Source organism: Gobius niger (assembly GCF_951799975.1).
Source record: "Gobius niger genome assembly, chromosome: 4".
Classification (NCBI taxonomy): Eukaryota; Metazoa; Chordata; class Actinopteri; order Gobiiformes; family Gobiidae; genus Gobius; species Gobius niger.
Genome location: NC_136855.1, coordinates 9234789 through 9256172, shown reverse-complemented (window position 1 = coordinate 9256172; position 21384 = coordinate 9234789). Strand labels below are relative to the sequence as shown.

Genomic DNA, 21384 nt, shown 5'->3' with positions numbered 1-21384 from the left:
ATGCCAAACGAGTACTTTGTGAGTATCGATGCCTCGTAACCAGAATCAATTTGTTTGTCAGCACAAGACACAGGAGGACACCTTACTTCAGGATAGCACGGCGCACTGGTAGATGTATTAAATGCAGAGAGTAAGTCCCTGTATGGGGACAAACACAGTTTACAGCAACAGACCATTCTTCTCCAAATTCCTGCAAACCACTTCTACTGTGGTAAAGAATTGGTTTGACGCTGTAGTTCTCTATTCCCCATGGAGTCAGTGGATGTTTAAACTATTCCTGTGAAGCTCTGCAGACGTCCTTAGAAAAGCATCTGGTAACTTTGGCTTCCTTTTGGCTACGTTCGACATGTCCTCGATGCTTATAGGCCTCAACCTTTCCTTTCGTTGTGTCCACGTATCTGGGATTTATCACGTTGGCTCTAAACATTTTTTGGAAATCCGTCTGAATCCAGGGAACATAGTGTACTTGATGCCTTATAATTAAAACGACCCTCGAGGCTGGTTTTGACCAAATACAAATGTTCTGCCACTTTGCGGAGACGGATAAGCAACTTCTCTCTCTTCTATAGAGATCGCGCATGAGGAAACAATTAGTGTGAATATGAAATATCCAAAAGTGCTTGCAGATCCCAATTTAACATCTTTGGTGGTTTGTTTACACTTTAAACTTAAATGAATGAACCTTTATTGTGTCATTAGTGGATTTTTAGACCGCGAATGTACACTATAACATTTGTTTTGGGTGTGAAGCGATTGGCATAAGTGTAAAATGGAAAACCAAACAGATGCAGAGTTGGCTTCGAGTGAACTGCAACAAGCTAGAAAAATTACTTAAGTGTGTTGCAAGTGTTGTGGATACAGAGGTTGCTTGGATACATAAAGAGCAGGTTTCTTTGGAGGGCCTTTCGTTCGAGTTCAGATAAAAGGAGGTCTTTGGAAATGTTGAGAGCAGACTGATAGCCATTTCAGCTTCAGGGCTTGGTCCGCTACTACACTGTGTTCCAAATTATTATGCAAATTGGATTTGTGTGTCAAAAAGGTAAAAAAAAACACAATAATAATGAAACTCATGGATGGTATCGTGTCCTGGGGCTCTATGAATCACTGACATTAATCTCAGAGACCTGGGATTATTAGTTTTCAGGTTAAGCCCGGTTAAGGGAAAAACTACTGAAAAAGGATGTTCCACTTTATTATGCAGATCATCATTTTCAAGCAATATGGGAAAGAAAAAGGGTCTTTCTGCTGATGAAAAGCATGAAATAGTTGAATGCCTTGGTCTAGGTACCTTCGATATTTCATGAAAGATTAAGCGTAATCATCGTACTGATAAGAGATTTGTGGATGATTCAGAGCACACTCTGCCAGACAAACACATCAGATTAAGAGAACAGATGCCACAAAGCAGCATACAGGTATTTGAAACTGCTGGGGCCTCCCCTAAACGGTTAATTGAATGTTCATGAAAAGAAATGGCTGCAGTGGCTCAGAAATACATGAGGATTCGTTTTCAAACAGTCTTGTTCCCTGATGAGGCCGTGTAGCCCTGGATGGTCAACTCAATGGAGTAGTGGATAGTTGGTGAATGGCCATAATGTCCCAACAAGGCTGTGACGTCAGTAAAGAGGTAGCAGAGTCATGTTTTGGGCCAGAGTCATGGGGAGAGGAGCTGGTCGGCCCCATTAGGCACTTTTAGGCTCCCTGAAGGTGTGAAAATGACCTTTGAAAAATGTGTGGGGTTTCTGACTGACCACAGTCTTCTATGCTACAAAATGAAGAGCCGTGTTTTCCTGAACAAAATCCTCTTCATCATGACAACGCACCATGTCCTGCTGTAAAGAAAACCTCTGCATCACTGGCTGCTTTTGGCATAAAAGGAGAGAAACTCATGATGTGGACCCCCTCCTCCCCTGACCTCAACCCTGTTGAGAACCTTTGGAGCCTCAACAAAAAAAAAACTTCTATGAGGGTGGGAGGCAGTTTTCATCCAAACAGCAGCTCTGGGAGGCTATTCTAACATCCTGCAAAGAAATCCAAGCAGAAACTGTCCAAAAACTCACAAGTTTAATGGATTTAAGAATTTTGAAGCTGCTATCACACAAGGGCTCCTATGGTAAAATATAACTTGACCTGTTAAGATGTTTTTGATTGAAATAGCTTTTGATTTCAGTAAATATGACCTCCTAATGCTACAAATTCAACAAATGACCATTTTCAGTTAATTACAAGCTTTAAAATGTATCGAAATGATGAGTTGCATAATAATTTGGAACAGTGGATTTTGAGGTTTTTACTATATATATATTTTTTTTTAAATACTGTTATCACTAGGAAATTTTTTCCACCACATTTAAATGATCCTCTACCAGTTAAAGACTTGAAAATTATGCTGACTCTCATTTGAGTGGACAATTTAGAAAATCTTAGAAAAATGTCATTTGCTTAATAATTTGGAACGCAGTGTAGTGATGCGCAGGCCGGGCGACCCATACTATACGACCCGTAAAAAGGAACCCGCACACGTTAAACAGTCAAAAGTACAGTCTGCCAAAAAGCAAAAGTGTAATCAACTCGGTGCAGATTGTAATCTCTTGCTGAACACCATGCACGGATATAAGTAGTTCTAATGGAAAACCTCAGAGTGGCAAACCACATTATTTGTCATAAATCTGTCCATAAATCCCAATTAAAGCCCGTTGGGGTTGTATTTCGGGAATAAATGAGCTGCTGCAGAAGTCGATAGAACACACGTGTTTGTGGTTCATGAGCACCAGCACACTTTTTAAATATTTTGATCTCAGCAGTTCATGTTGTGACAGCTGTTCAATATTAATGCAGTCTATATGTTACAGCTCACACAGGCCCCGCATGAGGTGAGACTGGATTTAGGTCAATGGGCCAGGCCTGTGGCGAGGGGCGACTGCTGTAGAGACATGTTCGTAAACACAGAGTTTCAGGGCTTACCCAACACTCTGACTTTTTTTATATTAGCCTTTATTGTCAATATTTGTTTTGGAAACCAACAAGGTGGAATGGTGGGTTAGTGGTTTTTCCTCACCGGAAGAAGGCCGTGGTTTCGGTTGGACTGGTTGGATATTTTTTCGAGCTTTCCTCTGAACCGTCCTGTCAGGTCCAATCAGGAGGGTAGGGGGTGTAGACCTGATCACTTCTCTCTCTCCTCATTTTGCAATCTTACAGACTATCACTTTAATATTGAAAGAAATGCTTCCTGTGAAAAGTGACCCACTGAAAACTCCAGAATCGCCAGAGTCAAGGACAAAATAGTGAGCTGACTGTCCGACCCAAACACTTTAGTGTCGGAGAGCAAGTCCTTATTGGGATTGAGTGGTTCGATACATTCTAACACATTTATTATACAATGCTATAGTAATAATAATAATAATAATAATAATAATAATAATGTTAATGATAATAATAATAATAATAATAATAATAATAATAATAATAATAACAATAATGATGATAATAATAATGATAATGATAATGTTAATGATAATAATAATAATAATAATAATAATAATAATAATAATAACAATAATGATGATAATAATAATGATAATGATAATGATGATGATAATAATAATAATAATAATAAAGATTTGCCTCAAAAACAATATGACATGAGTCGATATCTGAAAAATTAATCTTTATTCTATCAGAAAGTGAACATGTTTCTTTTTTCATCATTGTTTTTTTTAGTTTTTTTTATTTTATTTTATACAAAAATTCACAGTTCATGTGGAAAATACATCATAAATACATTAATTCATAAGTGGAAAAATACATATAATTATAAGTGAACTGAATTGGAAAAAGGTGACCAGAGTTCAGTGTTTTTAAAATGATGGAAACTCATTTCACGTGTGCAAAAGAAAAGTCAACATTGTAAAATTACATCATAATAAATACACAAGAGTGGAATATCCCCGGAGTAACAAAGATGGAACCGGATTTTGAGAGAAACAAACTTTGTGCTGTAAAAAAAAAATCATATCAATATTGATGTGAGAACGCACAATGTTACAAAGTTGTGCTTTAGACAAGTATAAAAAAAAAACAATATTTCCATGATTCTTTTCATTACAACACACAAACAATGTCACTTTTATTATTGATGATGCAAAAGTACCACGTGCCTTTTGCTTTGAACGTTTTACTGGCAGAAATTACATCCGAGAAAGAGTGTGAAAAACATTAAGGTGGATGTGTAATTGATTATAAGCGCATTATGTAAATTGAAAACAGAAATATATTGGCAATTGCATGGATCTTTGCATCATCTTAACCACGGGAAAGGGTCACGGCGAAAGTCTTGATACTTGATAACTTGATAGTGGTTTGTGTGCGCCTTTCTGCCTTTATGAAACAAAATAATGTTACACAACAGAGAAATGAGCAATAACATTTGAATTCTTATTTTCAAGGGGAAAGGCCTGAAGACACGTATCTGCAGTGGCCGGACAATAAAGCATCAAAGAGTCCATTGAAGTCTCTGGTTTAGTTCATATCCATCCGCAGTTGTGGTGTCCGTCCGCCCAGAAATAAGGACAACGCATCATGAATTATTTTGATCCCTTCAACTGTTTTTGTACAAATATAATTTACAAAGAAAAACGAAACTCTGAGTGGTGCACGAGTGGTCCAAAAAACTGTCCACGGTGGACAAAAAGGCGAGACAAAGACACTGAAGCGGCGCTTGATTTGATCCCTCATCGTTGGAGGATCCGGCTAAGGTTTGAGATGACGTCATGGAGTTCAACGAGAGTGTTTTGGCCTGGTTCCTGAATCCAAAAGTGTTCCTGAAACGGCTCATTTACTAATTCAGCACCGCACTGAAGCCACGCGCGAGAATATCCACCCAGTTCTCCCGGATGTGTTCGCGTCCGAAGCTTGCGTTGTGAAGAGACCTTTTTCTTCAGAGGTCTTTGATCTTCCTCACTCGGAAACACGCAGTATTTGTGTACTGCGGGAGTTCACACACCAGGCGTCGCTCGACAGGTGAGTTGGGATCGCGTGCTTTTCCCCGCAGACAAACAGAGGGGTCACAAACTTCGTGGGGAGGGACGAGAAAGAGAAATCTACGTCTGGACTTGTGCTTCTTTCCTTCAGGGGCGAGGTCCTGCCGCTCAGTAACTTGCTAAAAACTACGTCTGCTTGCCTCACCCAAACACACATTATGTCTATAAAGTGCCCAAGCTTTCATGTTTATTTGGTCGGGACAGTGCAAGTCAATGAACTTCCGTCCCTCCGCCGCACTCTCAAACACACTCTCAGTCATTCAGGCCTGTTATACATGTTTGTAGGTGGTAGGGGAAACCAGAGGACTGTGAGGAAACCTACATGCACACTCCACACAGAATCCGAGACCTCCTAACCCACAACATTGTCCGTGGAGCTTCAGAAAGTACTTTTTGGACACATATGAATTGAATGTGTTGATTTCCCTTATGGCAGGACAACAAAATAAATACTAAATGAGATGGGAATAGCCACGCTGCTCAAACAGTAAAACAGCTTCAGTCTCCTGTCCCCCCCCCTCGCCCGGTCTGTAGGAACCGTAAGTCCATGTGTTTCTACTTTACAAACTTCTCATCGTTGTTGTTGTTGTTGTTGTTATTGTCATTGTGAAAGTCCGCGCTCAGATCGAACGCCGCTTGCTTCGTCAGCGCCCGCGGCATCACTTTCTTATGCACAAAGAGTTTCTGGAGGAACTTGTTGCAGACGATGTACGGGCAGTAGCTGTGGATGAGGTACATGAGGCCCACCCCCGGCCCGGAGAAGTATCGCGGGTGGGGGCGCGGCGCGAGCAGGGCCTCCACGACGGTGTCCACGACCGGGCTGAGGTCCGCGTTGGCCGTCCTGGCGTGGGACAGGAACAGCTCCTTGGTCTCCGTGAGGTAGTCCTCCCCGTATTCCTCCAGCAGGGACGGAGGCAGAGACTGGAGCAGGGTCTTGTACTGCCGCTCCCAGTAGGCGTGGTTGCTGGACTGACCTGCGAAAGGGAGGGGAGAGCGGAGTCAGTGCCGGGTTTGTAACGGCGACGCGACGTGTGTGTGAGATCGAGCGGAAGAAACGGTGTTCGTTTGATGTCCCCAGCATACTCAAGGAGACATGTCTTGCAAAATCAACTTCTTCTTTTTTTTTAGCTTAAAACCATGTTATAAAATTTCCTATAAAATTTTTCTTCCCCTGACCTTTTTCATAGACTCATCTTTACATCAACATCGCAAGTGACCTCATGTAGCTCCTTCCTTGAGCATTTACGCTGCATCTTTTTCAAGCTCTTACAGGACAAACTACAAACTTCATTCCACTGTGAGTTAAACATTAGCCCAAGAGAAAGAGAACATATCACTGGCTTCAACCCACTTGCGTTAAGTCTGGAGCTGAACAAGTCACAGAGAAAAGCGTGAAAATCTCATCTACAGCCTGCGTTTAGAAACACAAGATCAAGCCCATAGTGTTTTGCCTCCATTGAAAAATGACTTTGATTTCTGCGAGGTGCAATCAAAGTATTCAGTTTGATTAATATTGCAGTTTTTGTGACCAAGGATGCAGAAGTTATGAGGTTGATTTAAAGAGGGGGTATTATGCTTTTTTCAATCACATACAATGATGACGAAACCTTCTCTTGGTCTGTAACTGCAGTAAATTAGAATAACTGCCTTGTATAAAATTGCTCTCTCAAAATGGCTGTAGGGAATGTCTTGAAATAGGCCTCTGTCTCTTTAAGAACCTCTGAGCCTTTCCGACACGCCCCCTCCACACGCTGTCTGTGGCATCAGTGGGGAGGGGGTTCTGCTGAGGAGCAGTGGTTGGTTACTCGGCTGGTGACGAAAGCTCGGAGGCGTCTCCAGGAGGTGGGGGCGTTCCTAGGAGGACTCAGGCAAAACCTATCCCTAAAATGGCCGCCATCAGAGTTTTTACAGATTACTCAAAAATACGTGAATGTGCCAAGGCAACACTTCAGGCATGTTTTTAATGAGGGAATGACATAATAACATGATGTAAAGCTTGAAAAAGTCGATTTTTTGCATAATACCCCCCTTTAAAACGGAAGTACAGTGGTTAGCGCTCGTGCTTCACCGCTAGAAGGTCCCGGGTTCCATTCCCACCTGGACGGGGCCTTTCTGTGTGGATTTTGCATGTTCTGCCCGTGTATGTGTAGGTTTCCTCCGGGCACTCCGGTTTCCCCTACCACTAAAAACATGTACAATAGGCCAGGACGAATGAGAGTGCGCATGGGGGAAGGCTACAATCTGGTGTGGTGTGTTTACATGCATGAGACCCATGTGCGTTCATTAACATGCACTGTCCCGACCAAATAAACCAGTAAATAGATAAGCAACAACAGGCTGAGTGGAGTGTCTGACCTCGGGTTTGCCTGGCGCTCTGTGTGGGTGTGCGGTGACGAATAGGGCATGGAAGTCGTGCTCCGGCACAGTTGATCCCACTATTTTCCATTTTAATCCGAGAAGAACAGGTTTCTCAGACAGGATTTGAGTCCTAATCTCGGAGTTGCTCGCTGGCTGAATAGAGCTCCTGGTTGACGTCCGAATTGGTCACAGAAAAGTTGGGCAAAACACGCTCGAAAACGAACTACTTACAGAGATTTCCCTGTCAAAAAGTTGTTAAAAAGTGCTTTGGCTTTACTTTGACGCCTTTAATCTTAAAGTTCTTTAAAAAAAAAAAAAAACGTTGTAGTCATCATTACCTAATGATATCTTTTTTCCCGTTCCAGCTTTGCTTATGTATTAAAAGCTTTGGCGTATGAGGCGCAGTGTGTTCAGACACAAGTCAAATCAGGTCAGACCACCAAAGCGATGCTCATTGTTTGTGGTGGCAACACTTTCATATTTGTTGCTACAGGCATCAATGCTAAACACTACTTCAGTCGCAGGGGTCAAAAGCGCATGTTTGTGTTATTTCCAAACACGTAGAGATACACTTATTTCAAAGGCTAAAATCAATCCTGCTTTCAATAAGTTTCCACTGGATTCAATCAAATAACAGGCTTCTCCACGTCAACTTTACAAATGGCTTTACATGAGAGGGGTCAGGAGGGGGGCGTAATGGAGACGCGGTGGCCGTCGGCTTCACGTTGCACCTAATATTTTTCACAGGACTTGAGATTGATCACTCAGCAGTTTGTCAGGCCACATAGTCAATGCCAGATGTCCTGCTCCATGTGGGATCTATTACACCCGCCCCTGTTTCCGTTGGGAGGTCTAAGAGGGTCCTGATAAGACCACAGTCAGGGCAAGGACTATAAATCACTCACCCATGCAGAGAACCCGGATCAGGAGTGACGGGTCCCTGTTTAATTAGGCCCGAGCAGCCAAACTGTAACGTAAAGCCAATTCACACGTAAACTCACCGCGTCAAACAGTGACCAGGAGTCGATGGCCAGCTGCCTTGCGGAGACCGTTGCATTATGCACCTTTAAAATATGATTGTTGTCGATATTTTTACTTGTTTTAAATGTACAAAACTTGATCCATGGACAGTTTTCTCCAAATTAGGGGCAAATTTGCTTAATTTTACTCATTTCTAGATTCGTTTTTGTGGTGAAAACTTCTTCCTTGTCGCGAGTCAATGGCATTGACAGCGCCACCTACTGTTCTGGAGTGTTCATTATAAGGCTTTTCAACAAACAGCCGACTTTGAGCTTTTTACTCTGAAGCCTTTATTTGTGGAGTAAAAGGAATAGAAGAAGAAGAAAGCCAACGGTCCCTCTGACCACCACCATACATTCACTCACACACATCATTCATCCTGGCTTATTGTACATGTTTTTAGTGGTAGGGGAAACCTACGCAGACACGGGGAGAACATGCAAACTCCACACAGAAAGGCCCCCGTCCTGGTGGGAATCGAACCCTGGACCTTCTGGCTCTAGTGGGGCCTGCCAGTGGAAACATGCTGCTTTTGTCTTGGATTTGCACTGGCAATAACTGACCGTCTGTCTGTTCCCCCTTTGGACTAGGCGACCTGTAATCTTGCATGATGATGAGTGCGTAAATGTTTATTCAACAGCTCGGGATAATCTCACTTCCATCAACAAACCGATAAGGGTAATAAAACAAAACATTTTTTTATCTAAACTGGTCTCAAGGTACACAGCGGCCTGCTTTTCTCTCGCACTGGAAGCTGAACTCTGCCCTTCCCTTCCGGTGCCTTATTATATCTGTCAACGTGTGCATGAATGGATTGAGAGGGAGAAAAGATGATAATCTGCATGAACTTTGCATGCCGTGAACTTGGCAATAAAGCCGATTGGACTGAATCGCAATAAAGATCGGTGGTTGCTGATGGAGCCTCGCGAGGTGAGAGCCCAAAAAAACATCCTGAACAGTAAAAGCTTGTTTCGGAGTGCTCGGTCCAATACCTGTTTTGAAGGCGCCCGGAAACACGGTGGACACGTGGACCCCCCACTGCACCAGCTCGTGCCTCAGGGTGTTCATGAAGAGGTTCAGGGCGGCTTTCGACGAGCCGTAGGCCGACAGGCACGGGAACGGCAAGTCTCCTGAGGGAAGAAAAAAAAAACAGCCATGTGACCAATTTGTTTTTTCGTTTTTTTATGTTGTGACATCTTTATGCCAATTTCTTTTAAATACATTTCTTTAAATAGATTTTCCAAGCTTTTCTGAAAGAGAAGGATCCCGACAGCATTTTGCCGCTCGTCTGATTCAAACTGAACTATAATTGGCCGAGTCTCCTCCTATAAATCAATCATTCTTTATTGCAAATGGGAGAGGCGTTTTACACATATATTTAAAAAAAAGATTGACTCTATTTGGCTTCTTGCGTTTGTTTATTTCTACTTTTTGATTGTCATTTATATACGCGACGCTGCACGTGAAAAGTCGATTGATAAAAAAGCGTGTAACTTTGCACCACCTGCGATCCGTTTCCCAGAAGCTTGTTCTTGATTTACGGCACCGCAGCGTTTTTTTTTTGGCTGGGGTTTTGGCCTCTTGCGAACACAATGCGCCGCCAGGCTTTCCCTGACACAGACGCGCTTGCCAGCTGGAAGTAACTCGATCGAAGTGCGATTTATCTGTGAGTAAATAAAGTGCCAAGTCAGGACCTGCCCCTCAGCGAGGAGACGGGAGCGCGGCCGGTTCAACGCATTTGTTTGGTGGATCGCGTTACAGAAATACTGGGTTAATTGAGGTTACGGCGGATCGTACGGGATCAGATCACGATGAAAGAACAAAGGCAGCAACGCGAGGGCTTGGTGTTGCTCAGACTGTGCATTTTAATCCCCATATACTATATTTCCAATGCCACAAGCGCAAAAAATAATCAATCAATGCATGTCTCATTCATTAAGATTTGCAAACAGAGGAATGAGGAAAGCAAATGGGATACAACAGGACGAAAATGTGTACAGTTTCAGCCAAAACTGCAGCTCAATGTGTTTTTAACAAATTCATGCAGCAAAAAATAGTTGAGCAACATCATTATTTTTCTAAACTTTTAGATTTGAGGCCAGTTGGCATCCAATTGAATGTGTTTAGTGTGTTACAGTGACTCGCCAGCTCGCCTCTTATCTAAAGAATCTCAAAAGATCTGAACAGTCATGAAAGATTTGACCTCACCCAAATGTGGCTTTATATATGTAAGGCGTCATAATACGAGCAATTTGACGTCCGCACAGTAAAGTGAGATATGACTGCGCGGATGTCGAAGTGCTCCTATGTTATTACGCCTTACAAAATAGTACCGCTTTTTATCCGCTTAAAAAATCAAAAATGTTAAATTTTGTGTGACTAGAATTGGATCGTGTAAAGGCTCACTTAACTGTATTTAAATGGGGGAAAACGTGGAACAGCTTGGTTGCTAGCTTTGTAGCTAGTTTGGAGCTATACCTATGGGAGAGGCTAAATGCTAACATTTGCGTGACTGAGCACACGCACAAAGACCAGACAGTTACACATCAACACGTCTAAGCTCAGGTAAGAACATATTTCAGTATGTAAAAACGGTGGCCTGTTCCTTTAAAACAGTAATTCTTTTGAACATGACATTACCATTATTTATTTAACATGGGACAGTGATACAATGAATGCTAACCACTGAACGGAATGAATGGAGAAAACAATGCTGATGCGGCTAAAGAAGAAAGAAATGAGCTGATCCTGACTGTGATACTTCGATGAAGTAATAAGCCACAAACAATGAGTTAGGGCTGAAACAACTAATCGATTAATCGACAACTAATCGATTATTGAAATAGTTGTTGAAACTATTTTAGTATTATTTAGTATTTTAGTAGTATCGATTAATCGTTTTCTAGTAAACACAGACTTGAAAAGAGCAAAAATTACATGAACATTTTTTTATTTTTGATGGAAACCTACTTTGTTTTTCAAGTTAGGGTCTGTAGAGTTTTGTACATTGAAAATCCAATTAATAAAGCAGAACTGGCACTACAAAAACACTTTACAACACAATTTAAGTTTACTCCATCAACATGTCCTCAAGAGATGCCACTTTAGCTTTATGTGATTAAAAATAAATGAAAAAATACAATTTTCATACACTATTCACAGCCAAGCGATTAATCGATTAATCGTAAAAATAATCGGTAGATTCATCGATTACCAAAATAATCGTTAGTCGCAGCCCTACAATGAGTGTTGCTCACACTCTACCGTTGAATCAATGAAAATGTTGCTCCTGGTTTTGCATTGTTTGCGACAGGGGTTGGCCTCGCTGCCCAGTCACAAGATGGCTGCCACATTTGCCATGTCAAGGAGTCATGTCCAATCTACAGTTTTATTTAATATGTTTGATTTCTATGCCACCTACAAACATGGCAGATTACCATGGTAACAGTAAAATTTGAGACGCAATGGAGACTACTTTTACTTGGAGTGAGCATTAAAGGCCCTATACCTATTTTTTTTCTTCACATTTGGATGCTAGAAATTCATCAGGAAAGTTGGGAATGAGTTTCAATTTCGCTGGGTGTGCATGTGGTGTTTGTAATGTGATAGATGAGCCCCCCCGGTATAGTGGACCTACCTGCCGGGCTGGAGATGGTGACGACCCGTCCCTTGGCCCTCCGCAGCAGTGGCAGGAAGCTCTGTGTGACGGCCAGCGTCCCGAAGAAGTTGACCTCCATGCAGCCACGAAAGTTGGACATGAGAGTCAGCTCCGAGTCGCCGAAGTTCACGCACACTCCGGCGTTGTTCACAAGACCCCACAGACCTGCGACCACAAGGGCAAAGGGTCAGCTCCTGAGGCGAGGCGAGACATAACCAGTGTACGCTCAAAATGAGAAAAGGCATGAACGTCTCTGCTGCAGATCCACTTTTGCATGTGATACCGGTTTTGCAACATTTGGTGAATGACCCCCAAAGTAAGTCATAGTGCTTTACAGAACAGCATCGAATTACATTTGAAAGGTTGAGGAACGCAGAGCAGCAATGCCATTCAGATACTCCACAGACCCTCTATAGAGTTTAAGGACATGATGGAAGCTAATCAGCACTTTGAGCGAACCATAGCCAGAAAATATCAAAACCTTGAAATTACGGCAGGATGCTTTTTAAAGAGGGGGTATTATGCTATTTTCAATCACATAGCACCAGTCTATATCACACTACAATGATGACGAAACCTTCTGTTGGTCTGTAAATGCAGTAAATGAGAATAACTGCATTGTATAAAATTGCTCTCTCAAAATGGCTGTAGTGAATGTCTTGAAATAGGCCTCTGTCTCTTTAAGAACCTCTGACCCTTTCCCCTTCCGCCCCCTCCACACGCTGTCTGTGGCATCAGTGGGGAGGGGGTTCTGCTGAGGAGCAGTGGTTGGTTACTCGGCTGGTCTCGAAAGCTCGGAGGCGTCTCCAGGAGGTGGGGGCGTTCCTAGGAGGACTCAGGCAAACCTATCCCTAAAATGGCCGCCATCAGAGTTTTTACAGATTACTCAAAAATACTTGAATGTGCCAAGGCAACACTTCAGGCATGTTTTTAATCAGGGAGTGACTTGAAAAAGTCGATTTTGCATAATACCCCCCCTTTAAGACTCTTTGAATAGTATTTAGTCTCTATTTGATCTCCTTGGTGTCTGACAGGTCTCAGAGACATTGCAGGGACGTCACAGAAACGTCCAACAGTGAGATGGCCCTGCACCACCGCCATGCATCATGATCATTGTCTTTTTGACTATAGAATAATTCATGTTTCTCCTAATCCAAGCGCATTATCCTAATTGAGACGCTGACCCCCAAAGAACTTATTTGTTTTGTCCTAAAGCCTGATCCTCTTTCTCTGAACCCACAGCAACTCCATTCTTCCGCAACCAAAGCGACAGTTCCGAGCCTGTTTAGAGTTGCATTGAGATGGAGCAACATAATGGTGCAATTAAATTATTAAAATCAACATTCCTTTTTTTTTTTGTTATATGGGAGTCCATGGAAAAGATGCAACAACAGAGATAAGTGACCCGATGCGGGTGACCGAACGTGAACCTCGTATTTGGCAAGCCATCTGTAAATGTGGCAATAGTCCACAGAAGCTCAGCCCTGGCAAAACAAATACAAAATCTTAGGTTTCATTAGGAGAGGAGGGTTTGGATTGTTGATAACCCAGACACGGCTTTATAGGGCCGTAAAATGACTCGCGTTTCCGTCAGAGCCAATAAAGTGCCGGATTTTACCTTTTTGCTCTGACTTTATTAGACAAATTAGTGTCTTTTGTCTCATCGATTGCTTTATTTCATCTGGAGTCGTGTGTCTGGAGACGTCCCATCTGGGGTTAGGAGGATGAAAAAGTTGGTTCAAAACGTAAAGTAGTCGCGACACAACCGCTTGAGACCCCGTAGACCCTCTCGGAATCAGAATCACTTAAACTCATCTAGACATTCAGCTTTAAGGCTCAACTGTCTCGACCGAGGACAGCAGCAGTTCGATGCCAGTGTGAATCCTGTTGGGAGCCACTATGAGAAAAGTTCAAGAGGAGAGATTCCGGCAGTTTTAAGAATGTCGTAATAAATAAAAATGAGTGCATTTGAATCGTCCTGTTTCAGGTGAATATTGCACTTGAACCGTTACAATAATAACACACATTATGCAATAGCGCCGTGTCACTGTCAATGTTTACCTGTGTTTATTATGATTTCTGCGCAGATATGGCTCATTCACTCACTCACTCACGCTGCTGCTGTGAGAACCTGCCCCGCTTATCTGAGTGGAGTTTAACCTTACACTCCTACACGCTTCAGCTTACACAAAGATTCAAGAAAAGAGTGAGCTAGAGTGAGGAATGGAAGGGGGAGGGGAGAGGAGGAGATGTTAGTTTTTGTCTGCCTAATGATCAATGCCTTAGTACACAGAACTTAAGAAAATGTTTTGTCATAATCTTGAGTGCGATTAGCTCTTTTCTCACAGATCACAGACAAACTGACTCACTTCAAGTATGTGTCACTTAATTTTAGACTACTATTTGCACTACAAAGTTATGGCGGCTGTAATCATCATGATACGTGGGACTTCATGACACAGATGTGAGATGAAAGGCTTGTTGCTGTTGCAGAAGACATGAATGAACACAGCACAGCATTTCCCCCGAGTGACAGACAAATCGACCTTTCACTCCGCTCTTTACGAGCCGCCCACGCCGGCCTCATGTCCTCAGGTGACTGTGTAAAACCAGCACAGCCTTTATGCGGGATCATTATTACAACAAAAAAACCATATGATCCTGTGTCACAAGGGTTGGTTGGGATTTGCTAAGAGGAGCCGTTGATTTAATTCGCTACTAAGGCAATTCCTCAGTCTGGAATTGCCTCATAGATCTCATGGTTAAAGCCTAAATATACATTACAAATGATTGTGCCGTGAGCAGTAGTCTAAGGTGTAAGTCTGAAAAGAGGGGTAGGGCCTTATAAGTTATAACTAACTTCTTCCTACTCCCTTTGAGCAGCACTAATACCTCTTATGTTGTGAAAAATGTTATATGTATACTCTACCTGTATGCATCTGTTGCTCAAATAAACTAAAAAAAAAAAAAAAAAAGGGTGTCTGGCGCACAGTGGTGCACTTATGTTAGAAAACGATACTCAAATAAAATCCCTGATCCAGATGTGGACTGTTTGACTGGAGTTTGTGAAAAGAAAACACCTGGGAAAGACAAACAGCTACAATCTCTGCCTGAATGGAACAAGCTGAAACCAAATAGTAGTAGTAGTAGTAGTAGTAAAAGAAGCTAGAAGCATTCCAACATCGGATGCTCAAAAGGAAAACCGGTGTCCCAGTAAAGGATCATGTGACGTCTGAAGAACGAAGACAGAAAAGTCAGCGCCCCAAACTCCTGAGTGTAATCGCAAAGAGAAGAGTGAAGTGTTGGAGAAGGATTAGTCAGATGGAGGATTCCAGGATTCAGAAGATTTTATTAGAATGGCAGCCAAAAGGCAAGAAACATGAAGGTGGACAACATAAGCAGTGGGCGAAGCAACTGGAAGAACTCGACAAAGGCCAAAATGTGAGGCTGAAACATCTGCAGCAGATGACAAAGGACCACGTTTCTTGAAGCACTGTTGGCATAACCCTTGGCAAACTACAAAGAGCCCCATTGTGAGGCCATTATAACACCCTTTGGCCAAGTACATCAATGTTTTCCACTGTAAGATTCGTTTTATTCCCTTTTTATATTATTTCGGCTCAAACTTTGTAGCAATTTTCAAATACTGTCAACTGGACTGGGTTGTAACTGACAACCGAAATCTGGGAATGGTGCCTGTTCATCGTACACTGGAGAAAACTTCCAACAGGACCTTCACAATTCAAGTATCGTAGTTAATCACAGCATGATGTATTTTTAGGGGGACCATGTATTGTTTGTCCCTATAAAGTACAGTCACAATAGCACATTAGAAAATATGCCGGGAGGATTAGTCAAATCTCCGGCCTTCAAGCAAACATCTCTGCAGTGGTACCTTCAAGTCCAAGCTTGTCCCTGGTCTCCACAAGGGCCTGCTGGACCTGCTGTGGCTGAGTGATGTCCACCTGCAGCAGCGCGAGTCTGGAAGAGCAGGTCCTCTGCAGCTCCTGGGCCCCCTCCCCATTCAGGTCCAGGACTGTGGCAAACACCTGGAAGCCCAGGGAGTCCAGGCGCTTCGCAATGGCCTTACCGAACCCGGAGTCACAACCTGAGGAGGGAGAAGAGACAGGTCAAGTCGGACACTGGACACTGTTCATCAAAATGCAAATACCATGAAACTACACACAATCAATGCTACGAATCGTACATGGAAAGAGTCCTGAGTATTTCAGTCAATACAGACGACACCCTTTTTTCCTTCCATTGGTAGCAACTTTACACAAAAGTACAAGAGGACATTGCATTGATTAGCTCGAGTTCTTGTACTGTGCAACTCAACTATGAGCCACCAGGAAACCATAAAGACAGATTACACAAAGACCACAAAGTATGGCCTAGAACCATTAAATAATTGAGATCTTAATTTGTCTGGTGGCCAAGAGGCAGCAGCGCAATCACAGACAAAGGTTAAATAAATCAATGCACGAACTTTGGATCGGACAACGCTTCTTCTTTTCAAGAAGCTACGTCAGCGACACGGTTAATTAGTGTCGCCGCTGGATAAGAGGCAAAAACATCCAGCTCCAGGCTCCAGAACCTTTGTCTACGATCCAAAGAAATATTTTACAAAATAGGGAAGTCCTTTTGTGTTTCTCCCTTGTTTGTTGTAATAAAAATATTACATCACCGGCCGCACACTCGTCCAAAGCTCCATTGTATCATCGCGGTGTCGACTTGGCCGGAGTGCGGCTCCACGCTGCGCTCCACAAACAAACCCCCGCTTCAGTTAATACCAGCAGAAAGACAGCACAACGCAGATCTATCGGGTCTGGGGCCTCGAGAGCCAGCACCCACACAAACCCAGGGTCAGGCAGAGGCCTCGGGGACAATGAGACTCGAGACATATCACAGTTCATATTGGTTCAGTTCAGGTCCAATCAGGAGGTTTAGAGGATGCAGTTTCAGAGTAGATTTCGTCCCGATTGTTTCTCTCGAAAAACGGAGCGCATTACGAGCCATTGTGGCATTATCTTCTCCGATCTCTAATGTTGACCTTTGACCTGCAGCGTTTGTTTGTTGCCACATTCCCACAGGTGCACGCTATTAAAGCGGCTTTAACTTCGCGCCAACTTTCCGCGGGCCCACGCGCGAAAGTATGCGATCAAGCCGTTTTTAATCCTGTCGGGACAGATGCCATGTTCCTGTTGAAGAATTACATTTGAATAATAAGCCCTGGAAACGCCGCTTAGATGTGTTTATTTATCACCGACAAAAGAGTAATTGATTGCTCTGAGTCACAACGGCGGAGCGGTAGATCTGTCGAGCGCTATACAGTAATTAAATGGGGAACATCGCGTACTTGAAACGGCGCGAGACAAGGAGGTGTGCTTGGATTGTCTTCATAACTGTTTGCTATATTTAGTACAGTCCTTAAAAGGAGGATTGATGAAGTGGCGTGCACAGAATCAAGTAAACAAATACATTTATTTACTATAAAAGCTCTTTAAAGGAACTTCTGAGTCGACCAAATTGCTGTGCTGACGCAAACAGAAAATGCGTAAAAATGTTTGATAAAATGTATTAACAGTCCAATAGGTTTCAGAGGTCAATATAGAAATCAAAATTATTTATCCTTATACATCATCGGCGTTTTTTGGAACCGATCAACAAAGAAGAGCCACGTTCTACTCTTCCTCTGCTCATATCTTGAAATACACTAAAATACATTTCTCATTGGTGCAGTTTTATTTGCGCCTCAGAGGTTTCGTCTCTCGCTTTCCGGTTCAGAGGCGGGACGGCGTGTTCTGTAACTGTAGCACCTGTCAGAGAGTTTGGCACGGCTCTGCTTTGTCCTGGGAAAGCTTCCAAAAGCCAGAGATCGAGTAAAGGTAACACTACTGCCACTGTTTACAGAGAACAAGCAGCCAACTCTGCAGCCAAACAACCAAACGTGCAGGGCTGAGAGGGAGATCGTGATGATACTACTCAGGGCTCCAGACGGACATTGTGGGAGTTTTGATATTACATTTTATGTATAGTATTGACATTTTTTTACGATAGATAGAAATATCCTTGCCTTTACATGATACTATCAATTTGACCATGATTTTATACATATATATAGATATATATTACAAACCTCTGAGAAAGGAGTGTATTATGAGCTTTTCAAATTATTCATGAATCATGCACAACTTAAAAGTGCATGCATGCAAAAAAAAGTTGATATTTGTGCGTTTTGACCTTGTAGTGACCCAGCATCTGTATGAGTGGTCAGCATGGCGCCTTTACTTTCAATCACAGCAGTCTCTACATCGCTCCAGGATCAATTGTTTTGTAGATTTTCTGGCGAGATGCTCGGTCAGCAGAGAAAACCTTCCAAACAATTGATCCTGGAGAATCCGAGGGACCACCGTGATGGAAGGTAAAGCCGATATAAGGTAAATGCTGATAAGAATAAGAATATATAAGAATAATACAAGTTTACCAAACTAAAAAAAAAGATCACATTGCAACAGCTCACATTTCAGAGGTTTTATATAACAGATGCTTTTACACAGATGAGGTAAGTGCAAGTCTTCACCTTTCTGCAAAGTTGCAGCGATCTTAAAATGATGTTCTAAGAGCCTCATATTCACATTAATAACAAATAATGAGTTTTAAGATAAGATAAGATGGTACTTTATTGATCTCACAGATGGAGAAATTGCAAAGTTAAAGTTCTTGTATACACATATGTTCCTGGTAGGAAAGAAGGAAGCAATTTATTTGTATAGCACCTGTGCTATACAATGTACATGTCTTCAGAGGAGGAACTGTAGTACCAGGAGGAACATGCAAACTCTACACGAAGGACCCAAAGCAATCTCCAAGTGCAGTGACAAATGTCACAGTGACCCTAAATGTTGTGAAAATAAGCTTATAATCTCATCGCCGAAAAAGAATTGGGCCTTTCTGGGTGAGGTGGCACTTGGGCGCTAGTTAAATTCCTTGCAACCTTACCTATGAGAATAAAAAGATTTACCATATTTTGGACATCGCTCTGGCCTAAACCATCTCTCGATTACTGTAAATCCGCTGAATGACCAAACTGAAATGTTCACACTGTCGCAGATTATATAAAACGTGCAACTCCAAGCCAAGTTTCACTGACACTGACAGCAACCGTTGGACTCGGATCAAAATCCCAATCGCTTCAACAGTAATTACTTCCTGGGACGAGTCCCCTGCACAAATTATACAATAGCCAAGAGGCATCCCTTATAATTACTCCATGTTTTTGTGAAAATACAAATCAATCTTCAGTTTGTCACCCTGGAGATGTCGGTTTCCTCTTTATACATTAATATATTCACCCAAATGTTTGCAGATTGTGTTCAATATCTTCGACACAATCAGAAAATGCAACATTCTCATACCTCATTAAGCGCAAGTAGAAACGAAGAATACTTTTTGGGAGCTCGTTGGAGACGGTCAGAGAGCTACTGGTCGGAGATCCCTGGTGTGATTTGTGTGCCTCTCGAGGTGTTCTGTTCCAGGAGCCTCACATTTTGATGTTTTATGGCAATGAAAAAGTTCAGGTGTCTCTCTCTTGGGGCTCGTGAAAGGCTAGAAGTCGGTCAGTAGGGCAGCTCGCAGGAGACGCTTACGAAACTCCTGACCTCTTCCATCGTTCCCAGTCTTGGTGTTTGCTGATTGTCTCGCCCAAAGTTCACACGGACCATTTTCAGCCGTCAACGTTGGAATGCAAGCGTCAGCATTTGGAACTGCCTCGTCAAACACCCTACCTTCTGTTCAAAAGAGGGGATGTCTTAAACTTGGCTCGCAGTGAATTATTCACTTTGTCTTTTGGTGCAGATCACAGACGCCAAATTTGTAACGCGTCACTCAAATGCAGAAGATGCAACACCACCGTGCTGTCAATACCACGCTTTGCTGTAGCGTCGGTGGATGTTTTTGCTCCTGCGATGGAGGGATACACTTTGGAAGAGATCGGGAGGGGATTCAAAGATTACTCAAACATGTGCCTCAACCACAACTTTGGGTGTGTTTTTGATGAAGGAACAACATCCTACATTAGAGACCCTTCTTGGAGGCTGAGGTCTCTGGATCAGAACCCGCTCATGGTCCCTCGTACTCGTTTCAGGACCAGAGGAGTTTCCAGGCTGTCGCGCCGACGCTCTGGAACGATCTTCCGCCTTCCTTGCACTTGCTTGATTCTGTTGATGTCTTTAAGAGCAAACTGAAAACCTACAGTGGATTAAGGGTTGTTTTTTGACCATCACTTTGTGTGACTGAAAATGTATTTTGTTAATTTCTATTGTAATTTTGTGAAGCACTATATAAATAAATGTTACGTACTTACTTACTTACTTACTTACTTACAACATTAACAACAGTAACACGGTAAAAAGCTCCAAAAGATCTCTTTATCTGTAAGATGGCATGACCTGGTCATCGCAGTGTGAGAGGATGGGTTTTCAGAAGGGGAGTGGTGGTAGCTGGTGTGGAGGGCAGGTGTTGCATAAGGAAGGGGGTGATAAGGTCAGACTTACATCTGTCTCTATTCTCCAAATGTCTATAACATGTGAGCCTGAAGCGCTTTACCGCTTTGAAGTGGAACATGCCCGAAAAATGTACACAAAACGTCTCCTTTGCGGAAAGATCAAGGGCTGAGTGTTCAGACCTGTGCCATAAATGAGTCCGCGATAAAGCCGCATATGTTCGTGTAAGACGATCACAGACCTCGACTATCACTGAGATGTCTTCTCTTCGTATATTTGTTGTCTGATTTGATGAAAATGTGAAGACAATGGCTTGACATGCCAAGCTAGACACAACAGCGAGAAGGCCATCACAGTTTGCAGCGCTTGAGCCTGGACAATAACCACCAATTGCGATATGATCATTTGTCTCAGCCCTCACCAGATACAGTGCCTGACCAAGTCGTCACAACCCCAGATCAGAACAGTTACATCCAGGTGGACACTATTTTTCATTATTTTCCTCAGTCAGCTCAGACACTGTATTCACTTCTATAGCCTTATGGGAACGCCGCACATCTCCTTATTTGGCTCTGCAACACCGCCATTTTTCATGCATGTTTTTCGTATGTGCTTCCCGTGTGGAGATAAGACGGAGCCTGAGAGCATTCATCACACTGCTGTCAACTGAGTGGGTTATTTAAAAGGCCTGTCTGCGTTTTCTGTAGGAATAAAACATACAGTATCAAAACAAAGGCAGGGACATGGACGTAACATACTGTAGTTTTAGGCCCCACTTTGAAGTTGGATCAGAGCCATTGCGTAA

At 42.7% G+C, this 21384-nt stretch overlaps 1 protein-coding gene across 1 annotated transcript in view; it reads right to left on the bottom strand.

Annotated features, from left to right (window-relative positions):
• Positions 1–5436: 5436 nt before the first annotated feature.
• Positions 5437–21384, bottom strand: part of hsd11b2 (hydroxysteroid (11-beta) dehydrogenase 2) — a 28508-nt gene continuing 12560 nt past the window's right edge. Inside the window, exons 2-5 of the mRNA XM_079555042.1 lie at positions 15971–16183; positions 12055–12240; positions 9410–9547; positions 5437–6013 (exon numbers count right to left, since the gene is read on the bottom strand). Coding sequence (XP_079411168.1) covers positions 5595–6013; positions 9410–9547; positions 12055–12240; positions 15971–16183 — 956 coding nt within the window. The 3' untranslated portion in view covers positions 5437–5594. The remainder of the gene's footprint in view (positions 6014–9409; positions 9548–12054; positions 12241–15970; positions 16184–21384) is intronic.